Below are 22,497 nucleotides of genomic sequence, written 5' to 3'. Positions count from 1 at the left end.
ATGTAAAAAGAATTGAGTGGTGCCTGGTACGTAAAACGTTCGCTGCGCTTCGGAAATGCGTAGATTTCATTATGGTTTTTAAACTAACTTTATAATTAGCTGGCTGTGCGAGGCGGTCGGAGCCCGCAGCTTATCAAATATGTACTTACGTACCTGCCTGCCACCGGATTTATTTAGGATATGCATGAGGGTACGATTTAAATTTTAAACGGATTGGGCCCTTGGATTCCGGCCCTGTGTTGTTTGGTAAATCCATCACTATAACATAGACGCGCGGGGGCAGAAATTTAATTTTATAGTCTATCTGCATTCGATTTATTAATAGTTGCTTTACGCACTGTATTACGGGGAAGGATAAACGATGCATAACTGTGAAAGGGTCAGGGGTTCTGCAATATATTTGTTAGGTGCACTTTTAATATAATAAATACAACTTTACAGTTATTTTACACCACTATGCTCTTCATTCCAATTTTTTTCGTATTGACCTACTAGAGAAAAACCACACCAACATAAATAAAAAGCGATCACTTACAAGAGTATAAATGAATTTAAAACACTTACTGTTTTTGGTGAATGTGACAATTTTCAGTACTTTTCCGTACCGCTGGAATATGGAATATAGTACGTCCAGCACGATCGGATACAGCATGTGTTCTATAATCACCCGAAGCACCGTATTGGGGCCGCCCTGTAAAAACATGCAATTTTAGTCTACGAAATAAACTATAGCAATCAACTAAAACAAGATGAAACTTATCCCTTGTTACATCGTGAGCGATGCGTAACCGCCAGGAAAGGCTTTTTTACATAAAGACTATTTTAACAATGCTAGTAATATGGAACATTATTTTTAATATGTAAGTTTTATGAGTGTAGACGGTAAAGGTATTAAATAAAAAAAAAGTAATAATAAAGAAGTTAGCTTTCTTTTGTGAAGAAACAGTTTCAATTATCAAATATTGGCAAAATACGTAACGTATTATTTCACAAAATTTGATGATATTTCTGAGAAATAATTTTGTTAATTTCCTAAACTTAATTTGACACTTGACCTCTCATGACCTATCCAGGTTATTTAGATGTAGCAAATTGCAGTCTTGATGCCAATTTAATATTCCGCTGCAATTACACCGGCTGCTAAGAGATTTAGAATCACATCAATATGTAATCCTTAATAATAAGAAGGAATTAACGTTGAATATTTTATATATAGTTTTGAATAAATAATTATTTTTGTGCAATAATACGGAAAAAATCTAGGATTTTGAAGTACAAAATTCAGTGAAGCACAGAGACAAAAGATGTTTTCGGACAGTTGAATATAATCACTGGTCATTTCATTAGTCAAAATCTTTAAAAAAGAATACAGTAATATTTCCATACTATTTTCGGCTGCGGAAATTACACCAAGGCTTTGAAAGAGAAAGGTGCTGGCAATAACTACTTTTTTTCGTCATTTATTTTTTTCTGCAATAATAATTAATAATACAAATAATATTAATTAATAGTCTAAATAGTAAAAAATAATAACAAGAGTGCAAAAATTTTAAATCATAAACAACAAGTTAGGCAACGCGTACACTATACACGGGGTGGACAAGCTCCTTGGTAGTCTGAGCCATTTTTAGATGTTTTTTTCCGGTGCCGCAAATATATACGTGTTTAAAAGGTATGCAATAGAGGCATTATTCTTTTTACAGAAATTATGTTTATTGAAAACCATATAAATAATATTACGAAATATGTGTATTCGTTTCAAAGATTCAGTTAAAGACCATATTGACCATTTTTACTTCTTACCATTTCGCTAATTCATAATTTTATTTTTTGTCTATATTACCAATACCTAATTGTTACTTCCTTACTATTTTATTAGATTATTTATAAATAAATGTCTATCTATTTGTAATATTTGACATTAATTGTAAGTAACTTAAAAGAATTTTTAAACTAAATTATTTTTAATATAACGAAAACCAAAAGAAATCTAGGGAACATTTATCGGGAGTCGCGAATAATCCTTCAAAGAGCATGTGGCTCGCGAACTGTGGGTTGCCCCCCTTCCCCCTATACTATTTAGCGGTAGAAAAAATATTTTTTGTCTGTTACAAGATCTATAATGTAAACCTTTTTTTTAAAAATACCCAGTAGCCATAATTACCCTTCTGTCAATATTGTTTGAAAAAGTTTTACAAAGCATCAGACATTTAAATAATGTAAGATTTGAGCTTATGTCCTGAGTCGGACTTCGTGCATTGAGGGTTGTTTGTGGTCTCTATAGGCAGACTTGGGTAGGTATTACGTATATTACTTCCTCCGGTTAGTCGCCGGGGATACTAAAGCTGATTTGTAGTTTTGGTTTGTAATGTTTCAGGTGGTTCAGTAAACGGCTTTGCTATTTAGTTAGTCTATGTCGTTAACAAATATGTTAACAACAGAAATTGTGCAAATATCACATTGTGTATATACATATATAGACAAAAACATTTTAAAATAAACTAATGTTCCTGACAGGGAAAGATTTAAACAAACATAAGACATTTATTTTTAATTTTAACATCACTGCAAGTCATTTTAAATTATACCGTCAAACTCATAAATAAATATTTTATAATATATACATATATATATATATATATATATATATATATATATATATATATATATATATATATATATATATATATATATATTATAGTGTTATGTAAACCCATGTACCGCGTTTTAAATATGTGCGCGGCGAAATCGAGTATAGTGGAGTATAGTGGAGTATCGGCCGCTCTTTTCCATCAGTAGGCTGTCAACGTTTGCGGCGACATCGTTCATGATTTTTTCCTCTGCCCCACTTCATTGTACTTTTACAAAACGTGGTACAGTGGTTTCGGTAGCACTGTAAGTATTTGTAATTATTACCTGAATTTCGGTTCCTCCATTAGCAGGTTGTAGAGCAGCGCCGGCCCCAGCCACCAGGGCTGCTCCCGCGCTGTTCGATATTACCTGAGCCGCTTGCAGAGCCGCCTGAGCAGATGCCGACTGCAACAATAGTAGTTTCAATTAATTCACTCCGCCTTATTTACTAGCATAGACACAAAATAAATACAAGAAACAGCAATTAACGCGTAACACTTATGTTTCGTCTTCAGAAAGTTAACCAATCCTTCATGGGTCTAAGTGTACGCGTACATAATAAAGTTTCATAAGATATCTTAGACTTTTTAAAAGCTTAGACCTAAAATTAAAAATGTGATATCTAATAGAAGCATAAATATATTTTATTGATGGCTCAACTAAAAAATAAATACAGGTAAGAATTTGTAATAAATTTTATAAGACATTCAAGAGTGTTTGTTGATTGAAGATATAAAACTTAGTTTGTTTACTTTTTAGCAAGTAAGATATTATAATTCTTGATGCATGAATTAAAAACGAATCGATTGCAGTTATTGAGAAGACGTTCAGTCTATGGCGTTGGGGAGCTCTGCACGTCAAGGTAACGCACATCAGCGTGAACAGAGAGGAGGAGAGAAGTATTCTCTCTAAAGGTTCGGCTACAATAAAAATTAATAAGACTCAAAAATTAAATCATTTAACTTGATATGATAGAATAGAATATTATTAATTATTTTAGACCATAACTTGAGGACAATTATGTACGTTTATGAAAAAATAAATGCGTCGTCTATTTTTCTAAAGCCGTGGAACAATAGAGCGTGCGTAATACGGTAAAAGAAAGTTATCTCATGCACGCATGAACCATCCACGAGTGTCCCTAGACCAACAGATAACATCACATTGACCGCATCAGACAAAGGCCCTTCGTAAACTTATTTCGTATCATTCGAGAATCCGGCACTTTGTTGTGACAGAAACAGGGGTGCGGAGACTTCGGAGACACGAGCGGCTCTGAAGTAACGCTTTTGTGAAATAAAGAACTTTGAAAAATTGGACACGTGTATTATAAAATTTATGAGGTGACAACATAGCGCGCTTATCTTTGTGTTTAAAGTACATTGCTTTGTTTGAGAGGAAAAATTGTGGTTACACAAACACAAAGACCCAATGTACCCTAATATTTTTAATGCTCTCACAAAGTTGCATTGAATTTTGTTAGTTAGTTTTTTACTTTTATGATAAATTAAAAAAATCTGTTATAACATTCAAATAAATATATGTTTATATTTAAAAACAATGCCGATATCATCGTATCCATAGAATTTAATCCATTTTGCGATATCACCGGCGCCAAATATCTCAGAGAGGTGTCAATACAGGGCACAGGTTACAATTTTAATGAAAATGCAACTGAGTGACAGCTGCCGTACCAGCAACATCACAAAGCACTTTTTACGAAAACATTGCGCGTGTTGAAACATGTTTAACGCGTGAAGTAACACAAAAAGTAACGCTATGCTAGCAAAACGAATGCCGTTGAAGGAGGGTTACGTGCGCGGCACTCTTTGATCCTTTATTTTCACATGGCTTTGTGCGACGGGCTGCTGCCAAGCGCGGGGGCCGGACACAAAAATAAGGCTTTAACCGTGTCATGGTAAGCCCGATGCCATCGACGGCAAAGGCCCCGTTACAAATTCGCTGTGACTTGCCTTCACTTTCTTTCTCTTTTTTCTCGGATTCTTTGGCTTTTGTATGACCTATTAAACTAAGAAATGCTATAGTCAGTTTAAGGTTTACTAAGCTTTAAAGGTTTTATCTCAATATTAGTATAAAAGACATTTATATGTAGGAGTCCACAAAACAGTATTAGTAATAAATAATATATAAGAGTAAAGTGTTTTTATTTATCTTCTTTCTTTTAGAAGTGCGATCAGTGTCATTTCAATATTACATCGCAATTACTCGTAAACCAAAAAAGAGCATTTATATAGATGCAAGATATCTTAACCATACGAAAAAAAAAATGTAAGTTAACATTTATCACGAAAATTCTTTAGGCAATGTTTCAAAAAAAAATCACGATTATTACGTACCAGCATGAAAACCATGAAAGATAATTTTATTAGTATGAAATAATCCTTACAAATATTTAAAATTTTACTGTAGCTAAATAAATGTTACGAAAATTATAACTAAATATTTTTATTTTACTAGATAAAGTAAAACATAAATTCAACATGTAAGTAAATAACATATTCCTCCATTGAAGTCTGATAAGAAGCAAACCATTCTAGTTTAACGAAGTAGTTCGGTCGCCGGATTTCTTAAAAATATTTTCAAGTCAACGAAGCTAAGTAGCCCGCCGAACTCTGCGAGTTATTTAAAAGGGACCTATTCGCGGGACGTGCAATCTTTCACCGCGACCACTGGCAGACGTTCGGGCGACGTCGACGCGACAAAATAACTCCGCCATCCGAAAGTTCTATTCAGCGACCACAAAAACCTTTTCCGTCGCATGATTGATCAAAGCCTCGCTTTCAGTGCAAATTCTTTAAAATGCATTGGTCCTCGATAGACCGACTTTATTCAGTTAAGTTTTTAATCATAATATGTTATAACGATTCACTAACTATCTAAAATGCTCTCCAGCTTTGCAAAATGTGTGAGAAATAGGATATAAATTACTTTTTAAATTTTTTTCTACACCGTCGGTGACAATTACAAGAGGCTAAGAATACGAGATATCGAAGAACTAATTAGTATAAATCAGTCATTTTCTGAAGTCAATGAAGCTATGTTAGGCTATTATAATACATTTTACCGTTAAAAAATGTTCGTTAATTTTATGAATACAAGGTTGATGTTTATAAAAAAGTAATACTGTTATAAAAAATTTTTATATGAAAGTTAAGGAAAATAATTCCAAGAACATGTGACGATAACGATGCCTCTGTATTTTGCTAAAATTCCTTATTATAAGTTTTACAAAGGCGATACAGAGATTGCAAAACTTTCTTACCAAATTATTATTACGTACAAGTTAAATTACGATTTTATAAATACTTTTTGATTTTATGTACTACTACTATTATACTTTTCGATTTTCTATACTTTAGATATTATAAATTTATCTCGAGATTTAAATTAAAAAACGAAAATGGCATTGAAAATTAATTATTTTCTTTATTTATCGTACTATAAATATCTAAATTCAAAGAAATAATTGTACATTTTGTTTATTAAATGTATAAAATTTAATTTACGTAAAAGGTATTCAGAATCGGACTGTGACAGTGCAGCAGTCAAATCATTATGAAGGATCGTTGAGTGTTCGAAGGAAGTGAGGGTGACAGGAGACTTCAAAACATCAGCCTCTTTATGAATAGACATTTTAATAAAATTTCTGTAGCCGGTATAATTAAATAAAATTACATATTTTGCTAATCTAGTTTAACTATCAGTGCAAATGGTCAAAAATTATGTTTTTATGCTTGAATTTTTATAATTTATTTACCCATCTATTACCTTTATTTTAGGACACAAACACTTTGCAGCAGATTTTTACGAGAGTCCTTTATTGTAAAAGTAAAGGTATATGTAATATTACACATTTTTTATTGTTTGCGTACAATAACTTTGTGCAATCAAACATTATTTCATACATTTCGCAAGCGTAACGTTAAGCCTTAAGGTTCTGGAGTGGAAAATTTCTTATCGGAAATACATGGGGAAGGCTTACGTCAAGCGATTGACACATACGGCTTTATAATGACGATAAAAATTTGGGACAGTCTTATGGCAAACTTATACACCTTTTTAATATTGAACATTTAAATGTATTTTATAGAAAAGAAATTTTTTGTAAGCGATCACGAACAAAAGTTAGTTGTTAAACCGCTGTACGTACGGCGACCTACGAATTGAAAGACTCCCTATTGTAAGCACAGATTCGTTAACAGATAGATAATAAACGCCCAGCGCCATCCGTTTCGAGTTTAATCATTACATTAATTAGCCATTGTGTTTACTCCCTTGCCTGTTTGCTTTGTTGACAATTAGATCAAACATCTATTAAACCGCTGATTAATAAACAAGAACATGAGATAATATTGTACGATTCTGGAACATTTAAACACCACGAATGTATACATTTTAATGATGTTTAAAAGCTGATTAACATCTGTATTAAGTCCTTTGAGATATTAAGTGAAGATTTTATGAATCAAAAGGAATAACAAATCATTGGCAGTTATTTTAATAATGTAAGATTATTATTTATAAAAATAATACAATGAAAGCTTCTATTTTAATATATTAAATATATACGTGGCGGCGTGGGTAGGCCCACTAGGTGGACCAATTACATAATCACGGGATGTCGCCTGATGCGGCAAGCGCAATATACAAACATGTATGTATATATATACATATATATGTGTGTGTCTATACATATACATACATACATATGTATGTATATATATGTACGTGCGTGTTGTGTAACGTATATTAAAGCAACAGATGGTTAATTTTTTTTTTTAAATTATTGATGTTTATAATTATAGTTGCAAAATTCAACCGATATCTTTAGGATAAATATTCAATAAATCATATTAACCAATTGTATTATAATACAAAAATTTAAAAGTTTTAAGTCTTAATGCTCCTTCCTCTAAATTTCTGTATTAAAGTAGTGAAATGCTAAAATTCTGAAAAATAATACCCGCTACTCGTTTTAAACACTTATGAACGATAAAGGTCTACTAGAAATAAATGTCTGTTCAATAATTTGTTTTGTTGAATTAATAAAAGCTAAGCAAATTATCACAGGAAAAGTGATGGTTAACAGGACTTAAAGGTTTGTTGATTCGGTTTTAAATTTGGAAACTATTCGATTGAGAAGAAAAGACGTGAAACGACTTGAACGCGGTAAATAACCATTTTAGGGTAAACGCCTAAGACGTAATTTTATTTATAAGTTTTATTATAATTTAATAAAGTACAATATTTTAAAATTTAATCTGCGTTGTGAACTAAATTAATTCATTTAATTTTATATGTTACAAAAATAAAACTTTGAAAAAAAAACTATGAATTAATATTAACTAATATGATTGGACTTATTTCAAAAATATTTTAAGATTTATTCGGACTTTGAAACGTGACATAAGTCCTTTTTATCATCATTAGCTATATCAGAAGTGGAGGTGAAAAAAAAAACTGATTTAGCAAATAATGCGCGACAAAGAGGCTCTAGGGAAATAAAGGTAGCCATTAAGTTAACTCAAAAATTTTAAATAAAAAGTAAACAAAGAGCTTACGTAGCAATCGCAACCAATAACGGCCTTAATGTCGCTTATACCGACCAACAATTCACTCGTAAATATAACGCGCTAATTGAACAATCGTTTTGTAATTGTTATGAATGTAGGCTCCAAGCGAACCGAATCGAAGTTTTTCACTGAATATAAAAGAATAATAACGATGTACAATTTAGGCCTTTTACGGTATAAAATCGGTGAATACACGACATTTGTATTCATACGTAACCTTGTTAAGATTGAATATGTATTCATTCCTATATAGACTCCTACTGCAGGCTTGTTTTAAATATTTTATATATTGTTATTAATATCATTTATAAATAATAAAATATAATTAATTAAAAGCACTCATGGAAAATGTTTCAATCGTACGCTTTTTTTTACCAATGGGAATATAACAAAATCATATTGTTATATATTATTTGTGAAATCATTGATTTTTAGGTGGGTGTATGCTATTTAGATGAACAGCTAATGAACTATTCATTCACTTCTCAAAAGGTTTTACACCTATTTAATAAAATACCTATGTAGAAATAAAACTTTATGCTTTGCAAACAAAATAATTAAAATAAAAAACTATAGTATACCTGTTTGTATTAGTAAGGTTATAAAAAGTTATAAAAGAGCAATTTTGATGAAACTGTTGTACCCTGCGTGACAATATCCTATGATACTTACAGCGTTGCTATGCGTCTGATCGGTTTTGAGCTCCTTGTGGTTAGAGAACTGGACGTACACGGCGCGTCCGCGGAGTTGGGCCACACAGCCGCCGAAGTACGCGACCATTGCCACCGCAGATATCTCCTCCGCCATCTCAAGGAATGCCTGTTTAAAGAAGAGAAATTATGATAAAAATTCCAAAGGCACATGTGCTTATATAACATCAACGAAATTGTTATTAAATTGACATAACATTATATAGTTACACGAGACGAGAAAATATTCGGTTCCCTCGTCCAAAGGTTATCTCAGACCTTTTTTCTTTTTTAGTTTCAAATCTAAAATTAAAAGTATATTATCAGATTAATGCTATTTGTAGCATTCTGGCATATATAAAGTACAATCTGTTAACCTTACACTCCTATGTAATCGACAATCTTCCTAAATATTTAGACCGATCCGACCGACCTCCGTAAGATGGCACTTTAAGAAGATTTCATTTGAAAGTTAATATCCGATTGAAATGGCATGTTGATTCATTTACATAGTTATCATTATAACATAAAAAAATGTTAATATTAATTTAAAAAGTGCAGCTCTTGAGTATTTGGCCGGCTCTATTTATATATAAATTATCAATCCGAGCCGGTGGTAGGTAAGTATAATACCTATAGTGATGAAATAATCGATGATTCAAAAGCGTATGTATTTGAATAAAGATAATAAGAATTTTGGAGTTTTAAATTTTTTTTATCTAAATACTTATGATTGAAACTATTGAAAACAGAAGTAGGGATAAATTCAATACTAAGTAGGAGTATAACGATAACTATCTGATGTAGACAAGTATACCAAAGTTAGGAATAAAATATATGTGAATGAAAGATGGCCCGTCGAGAGGTTTCGGTCTCAATTTGTCGTACCCATATATTTTATTCGCGTCTAGGATGGATGGGATGGTCCAGGTTAATTGACAGAAGTATATTTTTAGTGTTGTTTCATGCTATAGCTTTGTGTTATAATGTAATAATTGAAACGTTAACCTATTAAAAAGTGTTTGTTTTGTAAGGTAAGTTCAGCAAATTAAGTTACGTTGGCAAATCACATTAGTTTACTTATTCGTGCAGTGATTTGTATTTTGAACGAATATAAAAATTCTAAATAATTTAAACGATGGACCGGCAATGCACAATACATTTTATTAACACAATAAAAGTTACATATCTATCGGTTCAAATAACAATTCTGGCTGCGCACATAACTACGAATTTCCGTAGAGGTTGTACGCAACAATGTTTTGCGTTTGCTGTTATAATGGAGCACAATTAATCGGCTCCGACCAGCCTGACCATACATAATCCCCGTACCTCAACAACAGAGCTCTGATCCTGCGAAACCTACATTAATTTCTAAATGCTGTATGATTTTACCGATTTTAGAGGAAACATTTAACGTAGCCGTGTTCTATTTCATGTGTGTTCCGACCGCAAGCTTCTGCTTTTGGCATTTGAACATGGCTGACCAACGTACAAAATACACCGAGCCGAGGTGTAGCAAGCCGCAAATTAAATAGAATTTGTCTGCTGCTAATTAAAAAACAAATAGCTAGTGGTGAAAAGCGAGTGGAACGGGTAATTTAAATGGACTGGTCTACCTTTGCCGCAAACCGCGATCACTACGCGAGTAAGACAAGTCTTGTAAATGAATTGAGTAACCATACAAGATTATATACTTTTTGGATGGATTTATTTTTTTGTATTAAATGGTGGGATTGTGCCGTATGTTCTAATTTAGAAATTATTTTGTTTCTGTAGAATATCAGTTTGCTCATTAATCGAAATTTTATCCCGGACGAGGTCGCGCACAAATTAATGGAAGCGTCGCTGTCACGCGAGCGTCGATCGTAATATAGTGTCAACGCCTCTTTCGTTTTAATCACCGAGAGTGGAGCGATTGTCCGCACCCACTCACATCAGTGTTTGCCCATCTCTCGGCAGATGGCGCCTTTGTGACTGGACTCGCAGCTTCAGTTACCATCAAATACTTTCGTCAACCTCATAAGTCCCATCAAAGGACTAGTGGCACTTCAGTCTGCATGACGTGCTCATTAGTTAATTTAATATAATAAAACATAAAAATTTAATTAATAATTGCATCTTCTATATATTAAAGTCTGACTTGAAAGTAATATTAAAATGTTGTATTTTGTATGAAACATTGAAATGTATGTACGTCAGAAATATATTAAATTCAGCCGGGATAGGAATCGCTTTAGCGTCTCTGAGCGGATTGCATCTTTATCGCGCAAATGAAAAGACTTGGAAAATTTCATAACAAAAAACCAAGCAAGGAGCTGTGACCGTTCATAAAAAGGGATTCGACTTGTTTTTCTTGTTGGAAGAGAGATTGTTTTCCTTCAGGACGAGTTATGTACGGGGGTGGATGTCATACTGGCTATTTATTAGACGGGATAACATTGTCGCACCATTCGTCTCGACAGCTTCTCGTAATAAGATTTCCTTTTTTATTATTCTATCCCTCAGCTGTAAACTAACTCATTTTTAATTTGTCAGCTAACACTCATAAATTCCACAATGCCTTGTACCTGGGCTTACGCCAACGTTAAGTAGGCAGTGAAACGACCGGACGTCCCCCTTTAACAATTCTTATGCACTAAAGAGCTCAGATAGAGATTGAAATTACCTTACCATTTAACTACTTGTTATCTGTGATATTATCATTTTTTCGATCTTTTCTTGAACTAATGTTGTTGTTTCACAGTGAACAATTTTACACACATATGTATGGCCAAGGTTAAAATCGTCGCACATGTCCATGTTTTCGTAATAAAAATATCAAACAAGTTTACACTTATTGAGTTTCTGTTGATGTTACGATTCCATCTATATACTACCGCTGAGGCCCCCTCGACCCAAATTGAAAATTATTTTTGACGTCGCAGCACCCTTGATTTTCACCTAATGTAATTTTCAATGAAATCTCATCTTTGGGTTAATTTCTTAACGATGACTATTACCGACATTTATTGCGACAAGAATTTTAAAAAGCAAAAAAAATTTATTTAATTTAAAATTTTAATTTAAAAAATAAATTTTATTACGAAATTAAATTCAAAAGATATATATTACACGCGATGTGGTTGTACGAGTATATTTGCTGTAAAGCTTGAAAAAAAACTGTTTAGTAATACAACTATAACTCTCACAACTGCGCTAACTCTTTCAGTTATCTCGTGTTGAGCGAAGCTATAGGCAATACAAAAGGGAAAATGAGTAAGTTAGGGCCGGTGGTGCAACGGTTGGCGGCCTATTTGCGGGCGAAATTACACCGCCCACTTGTTGTCCTTCCGGCTGGCACGAACATTAGCTTCATTGTGCCTGGAGTAGTTCTATTACGGGGTCGACTTGGCGTTAAACGAGGACATTCTCGATGTCTACTTGTTATATGTAATTAACAATGGTTATTTCACGTAAAATTTTATAAATTAAACCAATGCGGTAATATTTAGACGTCCTATTTATACAACATAAGAAAATACGATAAGCCTTGTGTTTAAGCTTGGACAATTCAAAATAGGTCTATAACAAGTATTTGTTCGTATGTGAAAAAAACCTTTCAAAGTTTTATTTCAGATGCTTTTTTGAAATTGAAATTGACTGATATTCACAATATGCATGACATCCATATAACCTGTTATTTTACGGAAACAATGAACGAGAGTATAATAATCGGATTTGTTATATTTTGTCGAACGAATTTAAAGCGATTTATTCGTATTAATAATATATTGTCCGCGAAATTACAATAGCCTTTTCATTATGAGTGAGTGATTTTTGTGACTCTATTGACAGAAAGTCTAATTAAATTCATCATTATTCAGTAGAGTTGTAAAATATAATTTTCTATTTGATTTACTTTTAATTAACTAAATTTACCGAACCAATTATTAATAAGATTAGTCAACGTTTGTTTAAGAAAAACAACTTTGAGGATATTTTGGACGTACGTGTTCGTCGCATTTGTCGTAAGTAACTAAAAATAGACTTTTAAGCTCCGTACATATTAACGAATATTAAAACAATAAAAAAAATTACAGATGTTGGTTCTAAAGATAAGGCGTATTATTTGGTTACCAGTTATTAGTGAGGTCTCCTTTACACGCAGAAATACAGTAAGTAAAAGTTTAACCATAGTTCAAAATCTTATTGTTACAAGGTAGCGGAAACTGTATTGTAATTGTGTCGTTAAATTATTATTAGTACATTTATTAGCTATAATATCATTTAGGTTATATTCATTTGTTACGGATCTTTATTATTTGATTAATTTTTCGACATAAGGCTTTTATTTAAATTATTTCCAGTAAAAAATAAAATCGTAAATTACAACGACTTTTTTTCATTTAGTGCTAAACAATGGTATGTGCAGATTAAACATTAATGTAACTTTAACACACGTCGGAGAGTTTTGTAGAGAACTTTAGCGCTTAATCACGTTATGATATAGTTTTCAAATACACCTGCGCTTTGGTAGTTTAACAGCAATAAGATCTTTTACGATACGTAACTTCCTGAGTAATAATATCGTTTATTTTTAGAGCAGCAGTTCTTGTTGAATTATTTAACACTTAATTTTTTTCCAATTCTGCTGCTGAACGGAAATTTCAGGCCAAAGTAATACATAAAATGAGCTACATAGTGAAGAATTTTATTATGTTTATAAATAATAAAAAAATGTAACATGTACCTGATTTTTGCCTTTAAGCACAAGGACGTTAGTGACGCGACCAAAGGGCAGGCCAAGTTGTATTATCTCCGCTTCTGTGGTCTCGTTTGGTATGTTCCGTATGTGAATTACGCGCGAAGGCTTCCCGACATTCTGCTCCAGTTTAACCTGTGCCAAGAAGACATATTCAAATATTAAAAACTAAAAAGTTTTATTTTGTTAAAGTAAAAAAGTCACAATTTTATCTTAAAAAATAATAATCCAAATTATCGGAGTTACATGGTAATTTTTAATGTATGGGTAATGAGAATCGTTTCATGAAAATAATCATTTTTTATTTTAGTTAAAAGAATAACTTGTTTTAAATTCATTTAAAAAAATTATTACGAGCGGCATATCGAAAATGAAAATACTAGACAACGTAATAAAAGTGTAATTCCAGGATCCAAACCAACTAATTCAGATACATTTACGTAGTATACACGTCAAATCTTTTTCAACATCAATCAAGGGGGTCCGGAAGAAACAATCCGTCATCTTGGGACATCCGCCAAATTGTATTTATCTGGCATCCTGAGCTATTCGTCGCACTACCGCAGTTCTCATATAAAATCTCATTTATTGAAATCTTTCTGCTGAAGTATTATGCATTTCATATAGATTTTAACAGGTATGAAAAGGTTTTAATTGATTAAATTTTCAATTAAGATATTTTGACATTTCAAGACACGATAACTCGAAAACTGCTTGAATGATACTAATGTCAATTATCAAACATAAATTCATACTTTAAGTGTGTCTTGTCTTGTCTTATGTCATTCTTTTTTACACAAATAAGCGACAATGCGCTACATGAGACAGAGTTCTTTCTAATTTAACTTTAATTGGTATTAATTTATCACATTCACATTATTGTCAAATTAATTAATTTTCATTTTACAATGTAACAATGTTGATAGCATAAACAAATAATATAAAGTAAATTGTCGAGAAATGTGTTAAAAATTAATGTAAGATAACAGAGAGATTAGAAAATACAACAACTGTGCACAAAGACCGTAATACAACGCAAATGGACGCGAAGCTACGGTCACAGACAGAATTGTTATTGTTTCTACAAAATCACGTGTCTGAGCGCGTGTCTAAACATAAAACAAAGTGACCGCTCTAATATACATAAATAAAGCTAGTATTGTACGCGAGGAAGAGCCGCTTGGATAATTGAAAAGTCGATGTAGTATAATTGCCGAGGCTTATCGGTCCCGAGCCCGATGTGGGCGCCATTGTTCCCCGGAGAGCCTTTTGATTACGGCACTGGCCCGAACCGTGGCTCCGAATATAATGTAGCTTTATATGACACTTCACTTTCTATTGAGGTGAAAAGAGCGAGCGCGGTGAGTTTTTGCAATTGATGTGAAGTACAGTCGAGTACGGACTCTTCAAGTGTGCGTTATGGTCATCGATGTACATAATAAACACGTGAAATATCATTTACTTACCTCTATTACTATCACTTTTATCTAATATATTAGTACATATGCGTAACAATACGCAATGAAATGAGCAAGGGGTTGCCCTGACTTAATATTAAGCTATAATGTATACTTGCTCATTTGTTTCACGAAATATATTTCATTTTAACGCAGTAACTCCACCGCTGTAAGACACGAACTGTGTACTCGTCTAGAGATATCCCTTTGTATTTCTTTTTATAGATTGATTATTACCGATTTAGTATTTGTAATATGTAGTACAAATTTACTTCACCACTATACACATAATGCAGCGAAAACATATGGCAAATTTACTAAGTTATATACTCTAAAGTATGCCGTTTTTCAATTTACACTAATAAATATGTCATATAAAATTAAAAAATAAAATTGTGATTATTTTTTGTTAATAATTTTTTATTCTAATGTTAAGTTTAAAAGAATTTTTAAATTATACATATTAGTTTAAGTCACAGGAGGAAATAAATACATACAAAGAGGAACAGTCTTCCAACGATACGAATCTTGTACAATCTACATCAAAAGAATCAGATCTCTGTAACAAAATAAATAAAAAATATTTTTTTTTCGAACCGTATTGCTAAAGAGGGGAATAAATCGCAGAACACGTTCGTCCACCTTTAAGGTACGTTGGGATATTTTCTCTTCTCGCGAAGGAAAACAAGTGGTACGTAAAACGTAAAAGAGAACGTTACTTTCGTTGGGTCAGAAAATCTGCGAGGAGAGATTTCCACATCAGACACTTTAAATCATTCGCTCCGTCTCACATTTCATCCATAAATATTAAATTTTGTCTTGGGTGCTGGAATAGAAAAAAGTGATATTGTGTGACATTTTTCTGCGAGGATTTTTCAGAATCGGTCAATTTTCTTGATGAGCGCGCAGGCCGTGTTTACTGAAATACTATTATTCAGTTCATCGCCTCTATGAATCAATGTCACTGACAGAGTGACACTCTGTCATCACCATAAGAATTCCACTTATTTCTATTAATTAAAATAATAAAATAATTTTATACATGTAATAACAACAAATTAGAAATAAAAGATTTATAAAATAACAATAACAAAATAATTGACAATATCAATGATAGTATAACAAGTATTGTACAAAAACATTTCCGAAACTTAGGTAAGGTATGCTTAAGCTTCTTGTGGCCTGCCTAAAGGTCAGTCAGGGCTCTCTGAACTTATGAGAAATGGACTTAGAAAGGCGCTTAGGGAATTTGGAAAATCAATTCCGTTAATATTTTATGAGCAGATACATAAAATACATTGATTGCAATGTGTTTTATTTTTAAATTCTTTTTTATTTGATAAAAAGTAACATGCGATGAAAGAGTATAGTTAAAAATAAGGTTTATTTAACAATTATTTGGCGTTGAAGGTTTGGCTATTAATGTTATTTAGATGGGGCTAAATTTTTTCTTTTCGTTTAAATATTCTTGAGCGATCACTATATGTACTAAAATAACAGTAACAACTGAATACCTTTTTAATTATTAAAATATATTTTTTTAATTACTTTCAACTCTATATATATACGTATATACGTCTATATATAAATTTCATTCATTTTTAAAGGACGAAATTTAAAAGAAAATGAAACATATTTGCTATAAAAGAAACATGAAAAATAAGTAAACGTATTCTCTATATGTATCTTTTATAAAAAAGGAACAAAATTTGTTTAATTTAAAATATGAGAGGATAACTTAGGGCGAATAGCATATTTATATATAAGGTTTTTTTTTTCGATCTTTGTTTCAAGTGTAATATGAGACGGGTTGCGTGAAAAGGTATACGAATTGTGTGAATTTGATAGCATTTAATCTAAGATGAACAAATGTATTACGCATACAATAAAATACTCAGCTGAGTTCATGAAAAAATCTCTAAGTATCGACTACGTCTGAAATAATTGTGATTTAGAGAGGAGTTTGCTAGCTGAGAAACTTTGTGAAAGTTTGACGAGTGCTCGTAGGGCGAGTGCGATTAAAGGAAGCTTAGCGGGGCAGGCGGTTTGAGGTGTCAGGAATTAACATAATACAAACATATTTGTAATTGCTATCTTCTATATAGGAAGGAGTTTGTTAACTAAAAATTCCTGAAATTGATAAATGTTAAATTTACATGGGCATAATGACCATTCCCAGTAATAAGATTGTGACACGTTCCTGACTCTCTTCTTGATAAATTTCCTTTTCCTATTAAACAGGTTGCAAGCACAAGGTGCTTGCAACCTATTCCATCCAGCGTCTTTCTACGGACTTAACAATGTCGTCTTTCAACCTTGGTGTCAATCATACACTACCGCTTGCCGATCTGTGATGTCTACACTAGAACCTCCAGCGGCCATTCTTTCTGCGTGCCATGTAGCCCTTCGACTGCCACTTTAACTTGCTAATCAGCTGATTATTTTTTAATTAAAAAAACAAAAAAAAATAAAAAAAAATATGCCCTGTACTTTGTAACTTTTGTTCGTATATGGACATGATTCAATGTTGAAGAGGAATTCGGCTATAAGCACAAAGCTAATTGTGGGTAAATACACCATTTTTAGAAATAAGTTCAGTAATATGTACAGAACACACTATTAGATGCAAATTATGTGTAAATTGACTTGTAAGCAACATTGGTGCGTTTGGCATTTAATACAATAAAAATACTTGTTAATGAAAACAATCACTAATTTACCACCATCTGTTTTATGACAGATAAATAGGTAGTGAGAGTAAAAAATAAGTTTTAATTTTATGCCGTTTAATTATAACAATATTTGGGATGTATCTAGCTTGTGACTCGAACCAAACCTTAAAAGTTACTAAGGCTGTTAAAATATCAAGACTATTATTAGGTACACCAGAAATCGCTGTAGCTAGATCCGCGATAACTTTTAATTGGAGCGCCGTAGAATTTTGTTAATAAATTATTAACCGTAATCGACTATTAAGGCTTTCGAAATTAATGAAAAAGTCGTGCTATTTATAAAGCGGATGTAGTAATAAATATTATTTTTGAAAGTTAGCTTACAGAACAGGAAAGTAACTGATCTAACATTTTATTATTTTTGTCACCGGAACCAGCTTAGATCGGTTTAGACTACTTACCCCGAATCACTAGGACCCTGACTTTTTCCGTTAATAATATAATATTAATAACATTTCCTTGTTTAATATTAAATGTTTGAAAATGATTTGTGGTGTGAATTATAAAAGGGTACATGTTTAAGTGTCAACGTTACATAGTAAAGCAACGTGTGCGCTATTAAAGGAATATAACCGGATAATAATAGCTGTAGTTATCACGCTCTCGCAGTCCCAATAAGCAGTCCTAAAATTTTGGCAAACGCAAGACAGTACTTGCCAAGTTAATTTAACGAAGTCACAATTTCATTAGACACACTCGCAAATGCTTAAGTAGCGCTAAACTCGAGGGCCTTCGGAAGCATTCATTGATTTGATTGATCTTCACTGTATACAGCTTTCTACGTTTTTACGGACCGACGTCAGGAAAATGGAGAGAAAAAGCGGAGAACACAATTAATTACTTTATTTGGACATTAATGACTCGGCCATAGAGGACGAAGGTTTATTGGTGTGTTTTCGCAGATGCTCTCTAGTGATATTGGGTAGTAAGCCCAGTGTTAACAACCCACTTACGAAAATTGCATTTAAAACACATAAAAACAAGCCGCTATAAAATCGAGAGTTGACGTTTTACTGTCTGTTTCACAAAATATTTTCATGACAAAAAGAACAACGAGTCCTGTTTTAATATTTCCAAAGCACGAGGTGTCCCTCAAATAAAGTAAGGAAATAAAAAAAATACTCTTAAAAACGAGTCGTCATTCCGCTGATGGATTCTAAATGAATATTCACAGCGACAAAGAAGAAAGGGTGTCGCAAAAAGCGGTTTAAATTTTTGCAGCGAAAAAAGTGTACACAATCGTTTAACCATAAAAACCTATAGCAAATAAATAAGCAATGCCGGGACACGACTCTATTTAATTATGAATTAAGGCCGGGCTGTAACGAGATCACAATGTAATTAAGATTACTGCGGCGGGTTTTTCAGAGCGCCCGAACAAGTGAGAGTAAATGGTCGGCAAAACTAACACGGGCGCCTTGATTCTCCTTGACAGCAAAAAGAAAAATAACGAAAGAAAGGCAGTACTTTCTTTTTGTATGAACTTTCTTAGCAAAATGTTCTTATTTCCTAAGTTATTATAAAATGAAGTAGACATCATACCATTCTTTTCTAGGTTCACTCAGGTCTGCTGCTTTTCTTTTCGAAACGAAAATTTGCAATATGTTATAATAAGGATTCTTTACTAACTACAAAAACTTTTTAAATTTAACAACAATAGAAAAAAATATTAAAAAGTCGTCTACTTGAATAATAGAAAGATTAAACCCGCATAATTTTGGAACGTTTTTCGGTTTCACGTATCTGATTCGCCTGAGCTCCTGTTATAAGAATGACTCAATCCAAATTTTCCTGTACATAATGTTAGAAGCTAAGATTTGTATTGCATTTATCTAGCATCGTGTAAAGTATTAGAAGACTCTAAATTGTTACAATTGAATCACGTGAAAGTAAAAAATATCTAGTAGAAATAAAATGATTGTATTAAATTCTAATAAAGTTTAATTCCAGGCGTTAAGTTACAACCGGTTTAAAGCACGTGTCGTCAATTCACTAATACTTTTATTTATCAGCGATTTAATATAATTCAAATACGTTGCTATTTACTTAATATACTTCTATCCTAAGCTGTAATGAAATTTAAAAAAAAAAAAACAAAAATAAAATAAGCTCTTTGAGGTATACTGACTGCGTTTTAAGATTTAACTTTTAAAAATATTTAAAAACTGATTTTAAATCTTTATTGCATGATTTTCATTTTCACTTTTGAATGAATGAAAAGCTATATTAATATAATATAATACGAAAAAATTATGAAAAACCAAATAAAAAAGGAAACCGAAATCGATTAATAGGGGATAATCGAATAAAATTAAATTCAAAATATTAAAGGTAATAAATAAAAACTGTTTGTACTTATAACATCATATAAATCTAAGCTTGTATTTAAAACCATAATATAGTTATTGTAAAAAATAGTGCGTGAAAAATGTTCGTAACCTAAAACACACTGAATAATTCACTGATATTTAAACTATAACAAAAATGCTATAATAAAATTGTTGAGAATACCATATCAGAATTATTGTAATTTGGTGTTTGTAAATGTAGCTCATATGTTTTTATTAATGTATTAGTAGTATTAATTATATTTTAATTAATGCATGGTACGTCCTATTAAATTTTTTTTATTAATTATTGCTTATTTTTTGCTCCTGCAGACATTGTATTACCAAAAGTTATGAACCATAATAATTTTTTTGTAGTCAAATTATAGATAACAGTGATTAAACTCTTTGTTTTGGGGTTATAAAAATGCTGCATAAATACTGGGTACTATCTGAATTATGAACTCCACGGGTAATTAATCAGTGATTTCAGCATAAAAATGTTTTAATTTAATTCCTTTTTCATATATTATGTGCGTGAGCTATTTACGATTGATTTTACATCAAACATGGAACAATCGGTATAATTACAAAAAAGTTCATTTAAACCCTAAAATTTTAATTTGTTGTATCTTAATGATTCAATGTGAATGATGTAATGATTAGAGTATAGCGTAACCGCATTGTATTTATACGAAAGTTTTATGTTTTGAGGTGAGAAATTTCTTAATCCATAAATTTATTTATTGTAAATACTCGTAGCTATAATAGATTGTAAATATTGAAAAGTTGATGAAGCGGACAAAATTAGAAAAAAAGGTTAATTCTCCTATAGTTGGTTGAAGATCGCTCTTTGGAATTTCGATGAAATTGTAATAAAGTTATCAATTTGATATTTTACAGTAATATTTAGTGTTTTATCGGTAAAATACTATATACCAATTTTTGATAGAAAATTTAAAATGAATGCCACTATACCTTTTTGGCGGCGGAATCTTGGTTGTTGTTGTCTGCATGGTGTGGAGCGGCGGGCGCCATGACGGTGACGCCACTCTGCGACAGAAGCTCGTCGGAGCCCCTCTGCAAAAAAATGTTTTAAATAGAATGCTTTATTGTCAAAAGAAACTACATCACAACATAAACTAGACATAAATGGTTCACACAAGTGTATTAATAATAATGGTATAGCAAATTTTGAAAAAGTGTGCATGAAATTGGCGCAAGTACATTATTTTGTAGACGGCCCTGGTAATAGTACAAAGCGCGCAGAACAGATGGCTGCTGCATCCTTAAGGTTTTGGTGTGGAGACCACGGACCGGTAAGTGCAGCATAGGACATCTATCCAGATGGTGAACAGTCCTTGTAAAGATCCACAGACGCTGGATGCAGGCCGCTTTCGAATGTTTCTATCAGATATCCATAAGGGATATCAACATATGATAGAAACATTCATTCGAGATGACCTATGTTTAGCACTGGATGTCCTACGGCTGATAGCGATAAAATAGTACTATGAGTTGAAAAAAAAAAGGTTTGTCTATCCTTTTTAAACATGTATGTTTCTAATTATAATAAATAGTAATTTTGTAATAATGATGAAATCGATATAATTGGAAAAAAAAGTTCCACTTGATAGCACATGATAAGCTTCATTATGTGGATCTATCTCAATTTTAAGACGAGGAAACGACAGGCCCCAGCAGTTAAACGCACCGGGTTGAAATATAAATCACCGCGTGTAATGGAGTAAAATGTACAAATAGCTGAGGACATTGTACACACCGCTCTTGCTCTAAGGACGTTTTGAGTTGCTTTTGTAAATATTGCCGTTCCCGCACCTGGCGACGTGACACCCTGGGCATCCGTCATGCCGTCGACTTAATAAGATCCACATGTCATCCGTTAGGCGTTTTCGCGGGAAAGAGAAGTTTAAGGTACTGCGATTATTTCGTTACGCTATATTAAGATTTAGACTGACGGAGTTTTAAATTATCCTGTCTCTTAAAAGATGAGTTGGAAATGATTGGTTTCAAAAATCATAACAACTATTTTGTGAGCTGTGTTAGCCCAGCTGTGGAGGACAGAGACTTGCAATCGTAGGTGACGGGATTGATTCCCCAGATACAGTCTTATATGTAATTCAATTGTCACTGCTTACAAACAAAGAATCTAGAGGATAGGCGTTCCATAGCCAATCCGCCTGCCCAGCATGGCAGATATGGTACATCTCCTCGTAGATATCTTTGTCGGAAGCCTATGCCTTGCAGAGGACGTCTATGGCTAAAACGACGAAACACTTATATTTCACATATACCTACTGTT

The 22,497-nt window shown here is 32.4% G+C and overlaps 1 protein-coding gene across 5 annotated transcripts in view; it reads right to left on the bottom strand.

Moving 5' to 3' along the window:
- heph (polypyrimidine tract-binding protein 1 heph) overlaps positions 1-22,497 on the bottom strand; it is a 404,307-nt gene that overhangs the window by 24,781 nt on the left and 357,029 nt on the right. For 4 of the 5 annotated variants that reach the window (XM_068774756.1, XM_068774755.1, XM_068774759.1 and 1 more), the window contains 5 exons: positions 21,153-21,254; positions 13,647-13,793; positions 8,898-9,044; positions 2,917-3,039; positions 565-691 (listed from right to left, as the gene is read on the bottom strand). In XM_068774756.1, the coding sequence (XP_068630857.1) occupies positions 565-691; positions 2,917-3,039; positions 8,898-9,044; positions 13,647-13,793; positions 21,153-21,254 (646 nt within the window). The remainder of the gene's footprint in view (positions 1-564; positions 692-2,916; positions 3,040-8,897; positions 9,045-13,646; positions 13,794-21,152; positions 21,255-22,497) is intronic. The other variant, XM_068774757.1, reaches the window with a different exon arrangement.

This window comes from Battus philenor, unplaced genomic scaffold (genome assembly GCF_028537555.1).
Source record: "Battus philenor isolate CCGP_79_NKW_IND1 unplaced genomic scaffold, ilBatPhil1.0.hap1 SCAF_7, whole genome shotgun sequence".
NCBI classification, from domain to species: Eukaryota; Metazoa; Arthropoda; class Insecta; order Lepidoptera; family Papilionidae; genus Battus; species Battus philenor.
This window is presented reverse-complemented; position numbering and strand designations above follow the sequence as displayed.